The 20,569-nt window shown below is 43.2% G+C and overlaps 1 protein-coding gene across 1 annotated transcript in view; it reads left to right on the top strand.

Annotated features, from left to right (window-relative positions):
- The first annotated feature begins 4,060 nt into the window (after positions 1-4,060).
- LOC144134214 (uncharacterized) overlaps positions 4,061-20,569 on the top strand; it is a 38,435-nt gene continuing 21,926 nt past the window's right edge. Inside the window, exons 1-2 of the mRNA XM_077667173.1 lie at positions 4,061-4,091; positions 6,550-6,801. Of these exons, the coding sequence (XP_077523299.1) occupies positions 4,061-4,091; positions 6,550-6,801 (283 nt within the window). The remainder of the gene's footprint in view (positions 4,092-6,549; positions 6,802-20,569) is intronic.

Raw genomic sequence — 20,569 nt, forward strand, 5'->3', positions numbered from 1 at the left:
CAGCTGCAGCGTATTGCGGAACTAATGGCTCAGCAGCTGGTTTCATCGGCCGTGGTAAGAATTGTCTTATTCTGTGATCACTATTGGCCCAAGGTCCTCAACACCATAGTGCACCGCAGCTGGTCCTCTTAATTTATATTGCATCAAAATGTGCGCCAAGGAAAACATTTCAATTAAAGAAGCTGTTAAGCCACTTCCAGTTTCCATTTTATGTCATTTATTTTATATCTCATTCTCAATTTTCCGGATTCCAATAGACGGAAAAATTTTTCCGAGTGATAACATCCCTGATATTCAATTTTTAACTACAGCATTTCGCTTACTAGACATGTCAAGCAAGTTACCTCCCCTTATAATCGCTGACTTCGATTTATTCGCAAGTTAAAGCCAAGCGCCTCATAAATTTAATAAAAGGTAATGCATTTCTTTTTACAACGAAAACATTGAATATACCTGTCGTATGGGAATGCTGCTTGTTAAATAAAAAATTGAGATTACCTCTGTGTGCCTTCGCTATCTTGGCTGACTAACACAGAAGGCCTCTTTTTCATGTCTAACCCAGTTACGCACACATTCAGTACGCAGGTGGTTAAGCTTGTTCTCGCTTTCTAGAGGGCAGCGGACAGAATTCGGTACTTCAATACTGGGGTGGCTCAGACCACGGTCGTTACAAGCCAAATTAAATTATAGCTTTTTGTGTGTATCACTCATCACATACACAACTTCCATGCATACTCGATCGCTAAACATAGCTTTCCTGAGAGGCGAAATGAATTAAATTCATTCTGTCTCTGATTTCCTTAGACTCCTTTTGTGAAACTCCTCATCTAAAAACTTTACAATGTTCGAATAAATGAAATTTAAGTTCACAATGGTGCCGCCAATCACTGCTCTCGATTATAGACCCATGCACCGATTCTGCCAATGGACGTTAAGACGTTGCTCTTGCCATTTCAAGCGTGGCTTTCTTTTTTCTAAATTCGAGCTTGTTGCTACCAGGCAACGGATCCGCCTCACGCGCTGTGATGAACACTTTCCTCGTGTTCGACGCTCCAGGCGATGAAAGCCAAGTTTCGAGACGCATGAACTTTTCCGTTGAGAAGGATGGCAGAGCCGGTACAGAGCATCTATGCACTGACTTTCGCAACAAACCGTTTAGCTCCTTGTTTGCGACGCAGTCCCCCTGGGGCCTGCGTTAAAGTTCACGACTCTCGCCGAGTCTCGAGAGAAAGTCGAGGACAGATAGAGCGCTTTCGGAAGAACAATCGATATTCCCGTCTACCCTGACGGGATTGCGAGAGCGCAGCTTTTCGATGCGCAGCTTCTCGAAAACAAAAAAAGAAAACGCTTCATGTCCATTTCACGTCTAGTACTAACACTCTCGAAGACTTGAACTTGCAAGCGATCGAAAATTTATCGTATTCGAATTTGCCTTCATTCGAATTATGCAGAAGTAAATATAAGGGGTGGCTTTTAGATACAAAGGTACTTTGAGAAAGTAAATGCATCAACTCGAATGAAGAAAAAATTGTAGTCATTCGTCTTGATTAAACAAAAGATCACTTTAACAGTGGTAACAACAATTACTCCTCCCGTGCTCATACTTTTGAAGCGGTAAAGATTATAGTGAGTTATATAGCGTTTCTCATAAACGCATTAAGAATGACCAATGCCCGAACGGAAGTATTGGCAGTAGTACTGCGTTCCACACAACATTATACATCGTGCGAGCGGCGCCTTGTAGAATACGATGGCTTCACTTACGAGTCGCCTATAGCCTTAAAGGTCGTCATCCAAAACAAAATAAATACTCACATTCGCCTGCTTTCCCAATAATCATAGTCTCTATTTCATGCCTACAACAGCCGTATTGAGACGGGAGGCAGTGGTAAATGCATTCAACGCACATCAAATCGAAAAGCCTAGGCAAGTGTTTTGACAGCACCGCATATCTTTTTGAACGCAGTGAATCAATAAATGTAGTCGGCGTCAACCCCTTGGATACAAAATGCGCTCAGTCGGGCTGGTGCAATCGAAGTCCATTAGAGTGCTGCCATGCCGAAAGTAGGAGGTTCGCCAAAATAATGCATGTCTAACGTTCTATGACAAAATACATCTTTCTATGTCGAACGGGCAGAGCCTCCACTTGAAACTCCATGTGACTTCAAATATGTGATGGTGAGAGAACACTTCATTCGACATTATCTAGCCATTCCGTTTCACCGTGGGCGGCTTCTCCATTTGGGCCTGCCAGGGGGCATGATGGATAGGATGGCTTCGCGTTCCGGCTATCTTAAAGCATGAAGTATAGTGGAAAAAATGTTTTGCGGAGGAAGCGTTGTGAAACCAGAGGGAAGTTCCGGAGGCCGGCCAACCATCGAGGCCTGTTATTTGAAAGCTAGAGGGTGGCTTTGTGGCTGACAGGAGCGGTCGGCGTGTTCGGTCTAAGCTGAAGGATTGCCTCAAGAACAGTAGGCTCTGGCATTTTGCGGGACAACATGTCCGACGTTGGTTGCTAGCTTCTGTTATAGGCAGCTTCTCGAAGCAGATGAGAGAACTCCACGGCAAGCGCATTTGTCAGGAGCGACTACCCCTATATTTGACGACTGCTTACGGGTATTGTTATTTGTGTCGCGACGCGATTGTTCATGAAACCAGTGTATAATTGTTTACGTTACAAGCCCTAAACAGCCGCGTATGTTTCTGTTTCTTCACAGAGCTCATCACGCATAGATTTTTTTTTTAGCAGCAGCTTTTACCGCACTCTACGAGCTATTAATGATCGTAGCAGTTATTACAAGTTCTGAGACAGAATAAAGTCTTGTAAATTCTATAGAAAGAAGGTTCCACTTGCTGATTCTACTTTCGGAACATGCAATCAATATAACGCCTAAAGAACGGCATTATACAAAAGGAGCGGACAAGGCGATCTCTAAATTCATGCGATAAAAGATTAAAAAAAATTAGAGCAGGAAGAGAGGCCGCAAAGTACTAGCAAAGACTTCTAAAAATTATAGATGGGCATAGGAAGGCAACTAGGAGACAATTGCTGAACTCAAATAACAAAACATTTTGCGCATCAACATTGCTGGAACACAGGACCCAGTCGCTGAGACAACTAATAATAAGGATAAAGGGTTCTATTTGCCCTCAGGGATGAATGCGTTTACCATATTACGTTTCCTTTCCGAGCGCCCGACTACGGTATTGAAATTTTTTCCTCAGAGATAATGGGGCAGTCATTCGGATACGCTCCTTGTATGATAGAAAAACTACAGAGAATCGAAATATCGAGCGCACATCACAGGGAAGTGCCTGCTCTACATTGGACCTCGAAATGCCAAGAGCATTTCGACGTACTCATGCTCTGTTGCCTTTTCACTAAAAGGTTAAAAGCCGTCTTCAGAAAAATTGCGTTCAGTTTTTCGTCCGCCAGCGCTCGTATGCCATCTCTATGCGTGTTCAAGCCAACCAAACAATCGACCGGTATGCACAAAATGATCGTCCTGTCTCACAATGTTCAAGGGTAGTTTAGCATTATTTGTCGCATTTAGAACTAAACACCGCTGTCCTTTAAACAACTTCATCGATCAGTGCTGTCACGGCCCACTTTTTATAGTAGGTTTCCAGAACAATTTTTATGGTATATTTTCGTAATATCAACCACAATACCTAGAACAGCGCTTAATGTAACATGCGCAGAACGCTGGGGCGTGCACATAAAGGCTAGTGACTGTGTGGATAAAAGTGATTTTTGTATTCGCTTAAAAGATAAAAACATTGACAACAGGAAACGCATAACAGTCATGTGTCGCATTTTTCAAGCCCATGTAGTTTGTAGCACTTTAGATTTTCAGGATCGTGTCAGACAAAGTCGGCCAGACTCTCAGCCTGCTGTGGTTCGGCATTCATGAAACAAGATGCGCTAAAGTGCTAAAATTTGAATTTCTTCTTAAGAACTAAGATGAGAAATATGGACAATGAAAATTGGTGGAGTCATTGAAACACGTACTTTAATTAAAGCCGCCTTGAGCACATTGCTCGAGGCATCTGGGCGACCATGTGGCCCCACCGTTGTCACGGCGGCCGAGGTAGGTGTTGAATCGGTGTCCGCCGACTGCCGTAAAGCTTGGTTCTGGGGCCATCTGCCATGAATCCCCCGAGCTTTGCCCAGAGCAGACCGACGGCCGTGCTGTCATGGGTTACTGGAAGAACCCGGTCTCTGCGCGTAGCCGGGCGGATAGCAAGGGGATGTTCTGCCAGCTTCCTTCTACGAACCTCTGAATATTCATGGCATTCCTACTCGTCGTGGGGAGTGGTCGTCGGGCTTCGGCAGCGGCTGCAGATCCCTTCGTCGGGGTGTTTGTGGAAAAACTTGTCTGAATGTCGAAGCTAGCGCTTTGCTGGTGGCGGCAAAAGATGAAGGAAATGCTCTAGTAGCATCAAAAAAGTTCTTGAATATGTTACCGTTGAAAGGGCAGTAGATACAGAACGAGGGTCACAGATTCTTGTGATTTCAAGCAACAATGTGAAGCCTCGACAATATCTTGGAATTGTAAGCAGCGCCGAAAAATAGCTTTTTGTTTAAAAGGTGAGGTCAACAGCCCAAATCAATATAATATGAGCATGAGGGCCCCCGGACAACGGTGACGAAATGAGTGATGTCATTGAAATTTTCGAAGACGTTACTGTGAAGACAAGTATACCTCCAGAGCCACATGGTCGTCAAAGTTTGTTTTAACGTGTCCAGGATTCTTGGACATCAGTTTTTAGTGTGATGCTACTGTGGGATATTGTACGGTACTGCTATGAAAATATTGAAAGCATTAGTTCATTTTTCCGATGCGCTTCGAATCTTTCTTTTAAACTTTGAACTGTGTCTATTGCTCGCATCGTGTAGCTGAGACTGCCTTAGAAAAACAATGGAGAACGTTTTTGAAGGTAGCCAGAACGTTAATACACAAAATGCAGGCCTGCTGTGTGGAGATCTGCGGATAAATTGAATGGTATAGTGGAAGCTTACGGTATCTGAAAGAATTGCGTTAATAAACAATTTCTCGTCGAAAAATTCACTTGTCCACAATTGCTGGATATATGCTTGGTGACCTTCGCACAAAATTTTAAATGCTCGCGCTGGGAAGAGATTTAAGCGCGAACACTGTACACTGTAAGAAAACAATGCGTACGCTTCAACTGCACTATTCAATCCCGGCGTGTTTTTCCACTTAAAGACAATTCGTTCCTTTAAATAGGAGGTACTCACAAGGAGGAATTACACTCATTCTTTTAAGCAGAGCCCCCCATACGTTTTACATGGTAAAGTTGCGCAAAAAGGACGCACACACGAGACAGGGTACAGAACGAGCACTCGTCCTGTACCTTGTCTCGTGTGTGTGCTCTTTTCGCGCAACTTCACCATATCAGAAGTAACTCAGCAACTAGTCCGGCAACATGTTATACTTGACCACCCGTACTTGAATTGCTGCTCTGCTAGTATTCTACTAAAGCACTACGATACTAGGGCTGATATCTGCTCCCTGTTAGTCTGGGATGGAGTAAGGGGGTAATGGGTAATTTCTTTTTATGTTGTAAAGGCTGTTATGACGCCGATACTTGAAAGAATTTGCCTGAGTTGAGGTATAAGTCCTTTCTGGAAAATGCTGTAGTTGTTGTCTTAGACCCCTTAGACCGGTTCATTATTTCACAACATTACAAAGAGTAGGAACTAAAGACGGTGCAGTATTCTTTCTATATTTCTGTATCTTTGACGTGTAAAGGTTAACGTCCTAATATTTATTACGCGTTGCTTAAAGGTCCGTGTCAGTTCAGAGCACTTGCGTATAAAGGCATAAAATAAGGAACACCCGCCTCCAAAGGTGTCCTCGGAACGGGAAAAAATAAAACGGCGCCCGGGTTCAATCAATCCATGTGCTGGTAGCTCTACTTCCGCTCGACGCTGTGTGCACAAAAGGAACACTTCCTTTGTCAAAGGACAGAAAGCATCGCAAACTCGCGATAGAGCACGAAATAGCGCAGCAAGGAACTATCCGCGTGATATCGTCTGTAGCACATCCGGCCGCAAGAAATTGCTTCTGCCCCGAGCTTCGATCGGCCCCGCGTCTCCCCTTTTCCCCACTCTTCTCCTTTCTTTCCGGCCCTTTAGTACCCCTAGCGCCACCTGGAGTCTTCACGCCGTACTCCGCCTTTTGGGTCCACGGCTCCGACTCTGCGCAGGCAGTTCAGTTTTGCGGCAGCAAAGGAGAGCGACCGGGAATTTGCGCGGCCCAAGAGAGCGGCAGTACAGACTGGCACGGCACAGCGGAGCGGCGGCGATTGCGAAGGGGCGTGTCTTGAGTTTGAGAGGGAGTCCCCAGCGCTGGCTAGGCGCGCCGGGAAAGTTGTACCTTAGTTGTCTCTCCTTTCATCGGAAGTTATTGGGACGTTGCTGAAGCAAGTACGTTGCGCGTTTCGAGTGGAATTTCCGCGGGATTCCTTGTGCTTTGGAATGGAACAGTTTCCGTGGGATGCCGAAAATGCCGCATCAGTGAGATAAACAGCGAAAAGATTTATCTTCGTCTGGATTGAATTTTCTTTTGTGCCAGACTTGGTGTGAAACCGGTGTGTGTTACGCTCTGGGACTTGAAAACCTGGTCGCAGGAATTCATAGTTTCGCACTGTGTCTGCATTATTTCTCATCTCCACTGAGGAGGCGAGTCGCATTTGTTTGCTGTCGACGCTGGGCAGTGAAAAATGCGCGTAGCGGCCGTCCTCTGCTAGGCCGTGACTTGTCAAGCAGAAAGGGTAAGTACTGTCATATTCTCTTGGGCGACGAAAACACAATTTTCTTCTTTCTGACCTGAATCCATGTCACAATGCTCCTGTTTTATGAGGAAAAAACCACCAAGATCTCAGAGGTCATGAAATATTTATGCCCATAGGCCGTCCTTTCTTAATCAGCGACGCACTGGCTTACATGAGAGAGAGCTGTATACGCTCTGGTGTAAGTTCGCGCGCTCGGAAATAGAAAAAAGTAAAGATGTACGTACGGGCCAATAAAGACAATCATTCCTCGGCGCTCTCTCCAGGGTTAAGGCAAATGAATGCAGAGCTCAGCATTCATAAAAATTCTAGCATTGCGAACATCGAACCAGTCTCCCTCCATCGAAAGTAGCATACCGCGCTGTGAGCTTTCAGTGCTTTGGTATGTCCATTAAGTGTGTCTCTCCAAATTTCGTTTCGATGAAATCAGCAGAGAACTTGTCTAGCTTAAAAAATGTGTTTTGAGCCTTCTGTCGACCACCCAGCAACGCTTGTGCCTTGGCTCTCCTGTATTTTATTTATTCATTTATTTCTTCAAATACCTCACAGGCTCAACAATTCGAACGTTGCGGTAGGGAAGGAGTTACAGTAACTTGCAGACAAGAGGTGGTGCAAACTGTAAAAGTACAAAAGAAAACAATATTGCACACTTTGGACTGCAAGAAGTTATTAAAAGATGAAACAAAGACTTCACACATTGATGTAAAAAGAAACAGTAAACAATTGTTAGCCGCACTGCTCGGACTCAACTTGCGCATCGTGAAAGCATTACACATACTATATCATGACTGCACAAAGGTGGTCAATTTGTTTTGAACATTACTGTGTCACCTAATGTAGGAATATTCTCAGGAGGTCAATTGCAGCGATTAATAGCACATGGAAAAGCAGAACTAAACGCGTGTGTTCGGCCCAGTAGACACTGGAAGCTTAGATTATTCTGTAGGCGACGAGAAGGGCGCATTGGGCGTATAAGGGGCAGTGTTGACCACTGATGACTGTATATTTTGACTAGAGTAAGCATAGAAGCGTGATATCCCAATGTGTCTGTAACCTTGTTAGCGATAAATATATCCTGATGATCCTTACGATCGAACGACGGTTGTATTCTTGAGAAGTAACACGGGCTGCACGGTTATGAATTGGTTCGAGGAATATGATAAGTCTGATGTGGTGACCGGATAGTAGAAGCATATTCTAGTTGAGGACGGACAAAAGTTTACCAATGTCTCATGCAGTGTGGTAATGGAACTGAATTTTACTACTCCCGACGCTACCATAGCGACGAATAAGTCAAGGGCTGCAGTATGTCGAAGCAAGCACTAACTTTTATATAACTGATCTCCACGTTACGATCTGGATGGCTTGGATTGAGGTCCTGAATCCAGTGAACATCAGGTGCATTTCGATCCAAGCTAAATGCAAAGGAGCCGGTGTACAGTGCTATGTTATGCACGCTAAAGTATAATCGAAGCAGTTGAAATTAATCCGTAGGCCTTCACACTGGCGTACTGCATAGCCCACTCACTGACTGCTTCAGGAAGTTAAAGACCGCAGGCGTGGTAATTGACCAGTGATGTTCAAGTTGAACATTTTCGATGGCGAAAATACAGACAAGAGTACTCATACCTGTGAATAATTGTTTTTTTTTCGCACCGTATCAAGACGTGACTCAACATATTAGCAATGTACGCAACGGAGATGTTGACGGCGCCTGCTGCATTCAAAGCGGGAATTTCAAACTAACGGCCGCATTCAGTTACTTCGTGCCTTGCACATCAGGTAGATGAGCATTTGGCATAGCCTAATCCTAATGGCTACAAACAAGGGCTAATGTGTTCGTCACAAAAAATCCCCTGAACTATCAGCAGACACTGCTCATTGCTTGTCAACGGCCGCATCATTGGATTTGGTGCGCAGTTCCGCACACACTGAGGTGAATAGCACCAGATAATATGCTCACCTCGTTTTTACGATTCTTGAATACTTATTGAAGCCAGTTACGACGACGCCACTTTACCGTCCTCATTGAGTGCCCCTAGTTGCATTAGAAATTACCTATAAACATGATAAGGTGATTCACAGTCTGTCTATAAGACATACAGCTTTGAGCAAAGTATTCCAGTAAAATTATTTACTTTCGGCCGCGTCAGGAGACGTTTGAGGCAACCTTGAAGATCTAAATCGCTTCCTAGCTTAGAAAAACTGTCCGCAACTGTCGTAACCTGTTGGCGTTATGTGGTATTTCAATGGTTCCAATACAAGCCTGAAATGAAATCTATATGGCCCGAACACTTCTGACTAAAGCTGTACGTATTGCTTGCGGTATGCAAAGTACGCAGGCAGTGCTGGGCTTCTGACGCGACATTCGAGAAGCGTATGGTCAGAGTACGCATCACGAGGAGATGCTGCGTCCTAGCATGGAGCTGTTTCAGCACACTGTTGCGTTTAGAAGATGTAGACCCTCACCTAAAGGTGCCCGTGAGAAAAGAACAGACAGCTTTAGTGTGGTGGAAATTAAGAAGGGTAGGAACAAATTCATGCCTCTTGCCGCCACAGCAGTGGCGCAGCGATTACAATGCGCCGATGCTGACTATTACCAGCATGAGCTCTATCTCGGCCATGGCGGTTGCATTTCAATGGAGGCGAATTGCGTGCATGTGCGATGTTAGTTAACGTTATAGCACCTCAGGTGATAGAAATTTGTTCGTATCCCTCCAATACTACCTCCCTCATAACCTGAGTTGATTCGCGACGTTAAACCCCACAAAGCCATAAATCTTACCTCTTTCCTGGTATTTCATACCCTGGAAAGAAAAGGATGAATGTAATAAGATGTAAAGCGATAACTTCATGTACATCGAACTGCATTCGCGTTGCCCAAGGCATTATATAAGCTAGCGTCAGGATACTGCACACAAGAATTCACAGCTCATATGGCCTTCGTGAATGCTTGAAACGACGCAGCGGACGCCGTTCCCAAGCTGGTATTGTAGGCTTAACAGACACATCCATGCTGACGTACGAAACAGTCAGTATAGCGGAGGCCGTATTCAGCTTTAGGTCCTTCAACAGCGCATATGGCGATTATGTTTCTTTTTAGTGAAGTGTATTCGAAATGCCTAGCTTTTCTTCTATTTTTTAACACTGAAAGCATCATTCGTGTTGATCTCTTTCTTTTGGAATTGCTTTTCTGTTACTTCTATCAGAAATGACTCGCTAGTTCCACGCGCTCTGTATCCTTTACGTCGTCAAATTAAGGCCTTAAGCGAAGCCTGATCTCTTGAACAGTTAAAGGAAAATAAATATGCGAAATCAGCAAAAGCGCGAACAAAAAAGCTTCTTGTATAACGAATAAATACCAATGAATGCATTGGAAGTACGACAAACGTTAACCAAAACTCGTGCGTCATACAGGTGCTTGTGCACAAGGAGCAATTTTAAGAAATTTTGCTTCCGTTCGGTATAACAGCCTTCAGGAGCTGCATGCACATTTCTGAATGCAACCAGAACGCTATCGTAATGTACTGTCTATAATTTTGGCAGGCGACAAAAAATGCACAAAAATGTGGAACATTTCTTAATAGAGCCATCTCCAGCCATGATACAAAATATTGAATGTCGAAGATTGTTTTAACACTGGAGAGCTCAGCGTTAATCCGTTGCTCTGGAGCAGCTTCTACATATATCTTTTTATGCCAACAGTCCTTTAAGACGGTTATATTACACCGCTTTCATTACACGCAGCTTTTCGCGCAGCAAATAAAAAAAGGCAATCAAAGAAGAACACTGAAAGACTGTGAAAGCCCTGTCACTACCTGAACTTATAGAGGGCCATCAAAATTTGTATAGTGAGCTCAGTACGAAGCTGGGCAGTTTTTCTCTGGAACTTGGCATGCCCCTTCGAAATTATGAAAATTTATCACTTTATCTCCACTCCATAGCAGTAACTACTAGTGAGGGTTGAATTAGAAAAGCTTTTTTATTCTCAATAGCAGCCGTCACCTTCGAGCTTGATATAAGTCTTTTAAAAAACCGATCGGCGAATCACTTGATATTATCTTACGAAAAATAACTGTGTATGAAGAAATTTTTCACGGCATGCAATAAAGTGTAAGTTTTACTCGTTCGCAACCTTTTTTGGTTGATGTCCCGAGTCAGTGCTTCGATATTGACCCTGAAACAAAGGACGCCGCAACGGGTTTATTAACAACGTGCTTGTATTAGGATCTTCCGGCAGCGCTAAAAAAAGAAAATTTTGAGCCTCGCGAAATGCGGTACTTAAAAAATGAATGGTACAGTAAGAGCTAAACATTGAAGGTTTATGTTAATGGACCAAAGGAGAAGTTTGAGAGACCTTTAATAAAGACGACGGGGAAACCAATTTAGCGTTAGCCTCGCTCTAGCAGCGTGAAGGAGTATGCAGTGCAAACTTAGCAAGTTGGGCTTAACTTTCTGTATGGCGGGGCTTCCCAGCGTTGCCCAACGCCCTGAAAGTGTTTTTTTTTCTTTTCTTTTATGTCCGCGCTATTGAGAGAAAAAATCCTCTAAAGCGGTCAGCTTCGCTTTCCTTGTGTTTCCGCTACCGCCACTTTCGCAAGTAGCTCGTGTCGTGTAGACAAATGAAAATAAATGGCGAGCAATTCTGTTCTTTCGGAGAAAGGCTTCTTTGTTCGGTGCGGTTCACACGTGTCGCGAGTCGCGAAGTAGTTTGAAATATCGCTCCTCGCTTTTGTTGCCAGCTGTGGCGCAGAGTAAAATTGGATTTCCCACTGATACCTAGCGCTTCCATAACTCCGGACTACATTTTACTGTTCGCACGAAGATTCAGGCCCATGTGAGCTTGCTTCCATCTTTTACTGCTCCTTTATCTATCTGTTTTTATCCATATGTTACTATGACTGTTTTTTTTCAATGCCACCTGTCAGGGTTAACGCTTTATTTAATGAAAATGTAAATTATTCCCAGCCATTATTTTCCTTTATTCTAATCCGCCCCGTGCCTGACTGTATAATTTCTGTTTTCAGACCTTTTTTGGAGTAAAATGTGCTTTTTCTCATTACTTTCCTAAATATTTTCCGTGAATTATTACTTCCAGTCGCAGTGGTCCTCTTTAAGGGCTTTTTCTTTCCGCAAATATAGTATGCCTTTAGGACAAATGATATAAGAAATGCGATAATTATTTGAATATTTGCAAAGCGCGCCCTTAGAAGTGTCATGGTAGACAGTTATTGAGCAATTTCGAGATGATGGTGGTTGTTTTAGGTGCTCACCTTCCGCTATTCTTCCTTATTTGAAATTTGGCTACCACCGCCGGAATGCTGAAGACGCCACAACGAGCTGAAGAACATAATGTACAACGCTGCGGTCGCGGTCGCAACAGGGGCGCTGAAGTGTCTATCAGGGCACGCTGAACAACGGAGTGCTTTTATTCCTCATATTTAAGTTATACACCAATCATAAGGAATGTCTTGTTCCTAGTAAATGCCACCGTTATGTCTAACCTTGGAGAAAGCTGTCCACACCGAATTATTTTCTTTCAATCCGCGCAGAAAAGCGCTTAGAGCACCACTGAAGGTCAACAATATTGCAGAGCCAGGACAAGCGTTCTCAGCACTTTATACACATTTGGAATAAGAAGATGCCATAGGCACTCCGCTACACGGCTGTGAAGGAAACAGCGTGACCTGAAAAGTTCTCATAGATGTTGTGAATTCATTCACCCCGCCTTACTTATGTTTGAGTTAGGTCTGACAAGTACGGCGTCTTCACTTGCAGCTAGACGTGCCCGCAGGTTTCTCTACAAGTGTCGGACAAGGCTCTGAGTTGTTATCCCGCCACAGAAACCACCGTAATGTACAGAAATAAATTAGGAATGCACGAAAAACGCGATTTGTAACCGTCGCAACTTTTGTTACACGAATAGCGAATCAGAGTTGAACGGGTGATTTCATAATCTCGTTCAATTAGCTCCTCGAGTGAATAGGACTTACTGTTATCAAGAAGTATCAAGGCAGTATATACCGTCATGTATGGCGCATCCAAGTGCGCCGCCAGTCTATTCCATCATGTATGGCACATCCAACAAGTGCGCCCCGACTGCAATTTTAAAATAGCCCAGTTAATTTTTTTCAGTAAGATTAACACGAGATATTAAGACCGAGATACCCAAACTTGAACCATACGAAGCTGTGCGTTTTCCGTCTCTGTTGAGGAATGTTTGCAAGCGAGTGCTTTCTGTGAAAAATACAATGCATCTGCCGTAATTGCAAGTCTTTTAAAAAAGCACGCTAGAAGCACTCAGAAGAGCAGAAAGACAGCGAAAATGGCGCGTAAAAAAACCCTTTATTTGGGCTGACTTGCACCCTGTAGTAGACTGAATCACTCGGCGGCGGCGTCCCAACAAGCGGACTATACAGCCGTCGTCGAACAAAATGCTCGCCGCTCTCGGCCGTGCTCAGTTTAAAGCTGATAGCGAGCTTTATAGATAAAGCGTGCAAAGTTACTACAACATACTGGAACCACATAGAATCGGCTCCGCCCGGATGCGATCAAGCCAGATACATCTGGAGGCGCTGTACATCGCAAACAAAGCGATAAAGCGGCGTACCGGCAGCTCGGAGGCAATGAACAAAATACTGCCAGCAATATATATATATATATATATATATATATATATATATATATATATATATATATATATATATATATATATATATATATATATATATATATATATATATATATATATATATATATATATATATATATATATATATATATATATATAGCGGAGTATACCCTTTATTACAGGAAACAATTCTATCCGATTCGATGTTTCGATCGGGGAACCGATGTTTTTCAAGTTTTCAGCACAGTAACTCCACTCTTGCCAAGGATCGGTCCGCCGATCGGCAAGTGGATTCAAATAGAATACTTCCTTTAACGAAGCGTATACTTCGATATACACTTTTTTAGCATTCAAGTGCGTCATGCTCTCGCAATATTTATATATATATATATATATATGAAGGGAGCCAACAGTCACCGAAACCAAGGTGCATAGGGGAACGTTAATTTTTTTTTTTAATGTGTTATGCTTATCAGTAGGATAATAATTCTTAGATTAATAAATTGCTTAAAGTAAATTACTTATAAAGCTGCTTTATAAGTATTTTCTTTAAGCAATTTATTAATCTAAGAATTATTATCCTACTGATAAGCATAACACATTAAAAAAAAAAATTAACGTTCCCCTATGCACCTTGGTTTCGGTGACTGTTGGCTCCCTTCATCAATTTGTCAAACGGGCCCCTCATTTCCTTTAACTTGGCTGCTGATATATATATATATATATATATATATATATATATATATATATATATATATATATATATATATATATATATATATATATATATATATATATATATATACAACCACCTGTCATCCCCTCTATCTTCGCCAGTCTAAAAGATGCAGCGGCCATCATGCTTCAGCAAATTTTGTAGATCAGAACTGCGGCGACACTGAGAAATGCAAACTGAAACTCGTGAATGAGAGTATGTGTGATATCGTACGATTATTTCAAAACCCAAATGCGATGTGTAAAATGTGGCGGTAGTACATTCCGCTGCACAAGTCATGTTCTTTGTCTATCAAAAGTGTGAAGTTGATCTAGAATAATAGATAATGACGACAATGAAGTGTTAGGCGCAAGTACGCCTTTGGCCAAAGAGCACCTGGCCCAAGGTAGATTTCATTACTCAAAGTGGGAGTGAAAGACCCATTTCCCAAGATATTCACCCCCATATAAGCTGAAACAATTCGAAAGGAAAGCTTGTAGCCGTGTTATCAAAAATGGGTACCAGGCGGCACTGGGTTCGAACTCCGCACCTCCTGCATACATAGGGTTTCTAAATACTACACAGAAGAAAAGTTGGCGCCACTGTCTATGCGAGTTTCTTAAAGGGCCACATTGGGAATCCCGGGAAGACAGCTGTATCGTACTTGGCTTAGCTAGTGTTAGCCCTAAGACATAACTACGACTCCAGGAATATAAGCTTTCTCAAAATATACTATATTGGAAGGAAGCGTTCTTTTACAGTTAGTATGTTCGGTGATAAAATATGCTTTATATACATTGCAATAAATTAACAGTAAAGCAGATAGGCGTGAACGAGCACCGAATTTGCTGGTGTCAGAAAGGGCTTTCTCGTCATGCCGCCAAGTATAGCTAACCATGGTATAAATTTTTTTTGTGTTTAATAGACACACTTTTCAGAGAAAGTATTATTTCAAAAATTGTTAACACCTAAAATAGTACAATATAGAACGATCATTTTTGATATTGTGAAAAAGCAGAAACGTTTCATCGGTGTTATCTGCAATGGCGCGTTCTCGCCCCATGTTCGTGCACAGGCTATATCTCGTGCCGTGAGAAACTTCCCGTACCCTCTGTTTTCTATGAAAAACTAGGCTCTCATGATGTCCTGGTGCTGCGCTTAGAGAGTTTTCCAAGAAAAACATTAGGTAGTAAGTGCACACCTGTCGTGCCTGTAAGTTGCGGTAGTGTTAATCACGTTGATAAGTTAAGCATGCAGCTATTTGCGTGAAGAATTAAAAAAAATTGGAAGTTATTCCTGCATGCAATGCGCCGCCACCGCCATATTTTGAAATAAAGTAAAAATACAATCCTCGGCGAGTTCGGCAGACGTAAGTTGCACTTGTCGAAGTACTTTGCGCTTTTAAAAGAATAGTGTTTTCGAGACTCCTACAAGAAATATGCTGAGTGGCCACAGCAGCACAGTGTAGAGGTCTCAGTTCGAAAAAAAAATGCTTATTCAGCCTGTGAATGCAGAGTGCAGAGACAGCCTGTGAGTGCATAAATTCCCGCTGAGCAAACGCAGCTTGCTGCGTAAATGGCTCCAAGAGGTGTGTAAAATGGACTTCAGGGCTAGCAGAAACCAGGCACGGCGCTCTGCTCAATTCCAGCGCCTTCGGATGCTTCGGATCTTAAATTTATTGCGTGCGTAGCTGGATAACTGCCAAACCACAAAGAGCACAAAGCATCAGTGAAAATGAAACTGATCAATCAATCAAGAAAGCCAATCCGTAGTACAGTCAGCAAGGCGTCAATGTCAATCCGAAGCAGCTATCTTCTCGGCATGCTTCGGGCGTCCATGGTGGATGAAGTGCAGGGCCACAAGATTTTTCCTGTAGTTAATAGTAAGAAACCCAAGGCCAGCATGCGAGGCGGGTGCTCAAACTAATGAGACACCGCTGCGGCCCAAAGAATAACAAAGCACGCGATGTTTCTCTTTACAGCATCCACAAAAACCACATTTCGCACACTCATGGGTAGTTATTCTCGAAAGCAATAACGAAATGCGGTAGTGTCTCAGCTGGCGTCCGTGATGTTTCATTTTGGTAGGAATCAGCCGCGCCTGCCGGAGGATTTTTTATGTTTGCACGGAGTTTTATTTCACATATGTGCACCTTATTGCCTTAGAGACAAGAAGAAAGAGACCGTGTAGTTGATTGTATGGTAACTTGGGCATCATTTAACACCACTTTCCGAAAGGCGGATGCCTTGCAAAATAGCCAAGTCGTGGTGCTGGCATAGCCAGAAATTTGGGACAGCACCCAGCCAGTGCCAATCAGGATAGCGGCCTTTTACTTTTTGTTCTGCACCCGCTTGCTCATTCCCTTTCTTTTTTCACGGGTATCAGCACGCTATTCATTAAAGCCAATGGGACTAGAAATGCTTGCCTCGAATACTTGGCTGTCCCTGACGAAATGATACAGCGCTAGCTTAATTTGCGTTTTCTGACCTGTAAATTGTTCCTTTTCATGAATACGCACGTCTTGGCAATGTTGTGCGTGTGTATGCTTCTCAGCTTACCAATAATTCAGCGAATGCAATGTTTATAATAGTAAAGTGGCTTGTTGGGCAACTTGGTCAGTGTTTAATGAGAGCATGCCTTTTTGCACGTAAATGCTGACGAGATGTACGGCACCGGCATGTCTCGGCTTCTTGCCCGCACAAAAAAAAGAAAAACATCTGAGAGCCGTTATGTCTCGTCACAACGTATCTAGAAAAGCATAGCCTTAGAAAAGTGAGGTATAGTAGAGAACAAGCTAACAAAAACAAACGCAATCAGTACTTTCGACTGTAGCAGCTTCGCCAAACGTAACTAGGCAATTGGGTTTCGCCCTCAGCAATAAAATGGAGTCTTATTGGCACCTCTGAATGCCAAACGGTGTGGAAACATGGTAACACCATTCATTCCTACTTTACACAGGTTTAAAGCTTATTGGAGGCCATAAGTGCTCAGATAAATAGCTAAGAAACAAACCCTGTTGTTTGGTTACTTTTGGCAGAGACGGCACGTGATGCTGTTGTAGCTGGGGGAGCAGTTACGGCGCGCAATAGCCGCCCTATAAGACTGCTGGGAAGTGAAGCACTGCTCTCTTTCTTTTGTCGTTTTGCCGGAAGGAAGGTAGAAGTAAAATTTCAATGAACAGCCTGTTACCTTCGGAGCTGAGAAAGCCTATCAGATGGCGAAAACTTAGATGTTTTCGGTAAACCCTCGTGGTATTTGTAATAAACTATATTCAATTCGTACTGCACTTATGGCGCGCAAATGTCTGAATATGATTACGCATTCCAAAGCATTGCCTTGGCAAGAAATTGTATCAAACACGAATAAGTAATCGTTCATGCTTCCCTGCTGCTCCTAGGTGGCAAGTGGAGCAGGTAATACCCAAAGCCGTGAGATACGCGTTAGCCGGTTTAATTAGAATATAGAAGCCTAAAACCCTCATTTGCACGCCGCTATAATGTAAGTCGCAGGTCCGGGTATTCATCAACTCAGAGAGCGATAGCAAATGTTGCAAAGCAGCTTTCTGCAGTGCGTCACAGTGGACCATTCTTTAACGTCTCCAACACTGTATCTCCCTATATTAGGTGCGCAGCTTTGGTGTTTGCACAATAATCAAATAATAGATCACAAAATGCACAACGAGAGAAAGATTGCGAGTCAAGAAAATGATATCGACAGGTCACAGCTAGAATTACAGAGTTCCTTTTCTCATGTACCCCGAATTATTCATGTATTCATGTGATGAAAAGATCTTGGTGTCTGGGAGGTTATTTTTTGTACCGAGGTTGTCCAATACACTAAATCGCGAATTTAGGCTTCTGTTCCAAGTTTTTAGAACAAACATTTTTTTTAGCCCCATGCCTCGAAGGACTGCGATGAACAACGTCCAGAAAGCGAGGGAAGTTAGACGTCTTAACAGGAGCCGATAATGATGGCGAAACCTTTCACTCGATTCTATTGTTTACAGTCTCAATGTGTCCAGTAGATAGCAGCTTTTGTCATCCCGGCCTCCCTAGCAGAGTTCGAGCCAAAGCAGGCGCAAATGAAGTACTTTATCTGCCGACGCCTCGAACCCCTTCGCGCACGGCACTCCATATTGCGCTCTTGTGGCAAATCACCTGGTGCTCTGTGAGGCATTGTTTTTTTTGCACACTGCCCAGTTGTCCTAAACGCTTGGAGTCAGTTTTAATTTTTTCATTACATTTGGTGTCATGATCATAGCCAGAACTTCAACCGTAATCGATAACTTCATGTGCAAGTTCACTAAATGAGGCCAGCCTAAGTGGCATTTTTTGTTCGTCCATCGAACAGAATGCAATAACATACATACTTTGTGTATATCGTTTCAACCTTTAAAACGAGGTCATAAAAATCCCTGTTTAGAAACCAAATAACGCGTAAATAAGAGCTTAGTACTAGGCAGAAATTGTCAAGAAAACGAAACTAACGCGAAATGATTTTCGAAAATACAACAACCTTAGAGAATGATTGCAGTCAAATCGCGCACTTTGTACATGCGAAAAGGGTCTAACATACTTCCTTCAATTATTCCGCAATGCATGCGCAGATTCTTAAAAACGAACATGCGTAATCTCAGATGCATTCACCGATTTGCACCAGTTTTGTTTGGTATGTATCATCGTTACCGAAATGTAACCAACCAACAGAGTTTGTTTCTTAGCCCCGTAGTGCAGCACACATTTCCGCTGCCTGTTTAGAGGAGGTGTTTGGAGGCCTTGATTGGGAAGAGTCGGGAATAATAGTGAATTTCGACAACCTAGGTAATATGCGATTCGCTGATGACATTGCCTTACTACGTTATTCAGGAGATGAGCGGCAAAGCATGATCAATTAGTTAGACAGGCAGAGCAGAACGGTAGGTATTAAGATTAACATGCAGTGAACCAAAGCAATGTTCAACCGTCTCGCAAGGAAACAGCAGCTCACAAATGGCACCGAGGTGCTCGAAGTGGTAAGGGCACGTCGTGACCGCTGATCCGGAACATGAGAGGGAAATAACCAGGATAAGAATGGGGTGGAGCGCATATGGCAGGTTCTCTCAGATCAAGAATGGTAGTTTACCAATAGCCTTCAAGAGAAAAGTGCACAACAGCTGTATCTTACCAGTACTCAACTACGGGGCAGAAACGTGGAGGCTAACGAAAAGAGTTTAGCTTAAGTTAAGAACAACGCAGCGAGCCATGGAAAAAAAAATGATAGGTGTAACTTTAAGAGACCGGAAGCGTGAAGAGTCGGTGAGGGAACAAACGTGGGTTAATGACCTCCTAGTCGAAATAAAAAGGAAGAAATGGGCTTAGGCTGGGCATGTAATGCGAAGGCAAGATAACCGCTGGTTCTTAAGGGTAACGGAGTGGATTCCAAGAGAAATTAAGCGTAGTAGGAGGTGGCAGAAAGTTAGGTGGACGAATGAGATTGAGAAATTTTCGGAGATACGGTGGCCGCAGCTGGCAAGGGACGGAGTTAATTGGAGAGACACGGAAGAGGGCTTTGCCCTGCAGTGGGCGTAGTCAGGCTGATGATGATGATGATGACGATGATTCAGCACATATTCCACTCATCAAGCTATAAGTCAGTGAAAGACAAGGAGAACCCGAGAAGGCCAAGCGCCCAGATGACTCGCTTTTATCTTTTTTTACTAGCCGTGTGAATAAAACTGATTTCATTGATCGATTGAACCTATGTCCTCCCTTTTCGAGATCTTTTAGTCTTTAGGTATACTGCAAGTGGTCAGGTAATTCAATAAAACTTCTTTTGGGCTAGTTGGTGCACTTTAGACTTTAGAACCTCCTTTGAACCTAAGAATCTTGAACCTCTTTGATTCTGTGGTTGCATGCTTTGGCGCTGCTCCTTTTCTTGGGTTCAAGTGGTCAGAGTAGGGCTGAGAAGCAAACTTCGTTGTGTGGTTATTTTTGGCAAAGATGTGAAGCCGTTTACTTTGCATGGTAGAGATGCTTGAAGGATGCTGCCCCGAGCTTTTACAAAATAAAATAACTGCCAGAAGCGGTCATTCTGTGCTCATGGCTATTACAAGTCATCTGTGTTACGTTATGAGACACTACGCTGCTTAGTCCTTTGGAGAAAGGTATTGCAAATGGCAAATATCCTTTACATTCATTAGAATTTATTTAGCTGAAAATTAGTTACCTCTTGAAAACCCTAAAGTATTGCAACACCTAGCACTAGGCAGTGGTCATCCACTCTCAATTTTGAAGCGAAAAGCTTCACTAGGCCACCTTTTCGAGCAGTCAACGGGGCTGCAAGTTTAACCTTGAATATACCTAGACGTCAAACAAGGAAATGACGCCTCTCTCACATATCTCGGTGGACACCCGAGACGCGCCGGT

Source organism: Amblyomma americanum, chromosome 5 (genome assembly GCF_052857255.1).
Source record: "Amblyomma americanum isolate KBUSLIRL-KWMA chromosome 5, ASM5285725v1, whole genome shotgun sequence".
Classification (NCBI taxonomy): Eukaryota; Metazoa; Arthropoda; class Arachnida; order Ixodida; family Ixodidae; genus Amblyomma; species Amblyomma americanum.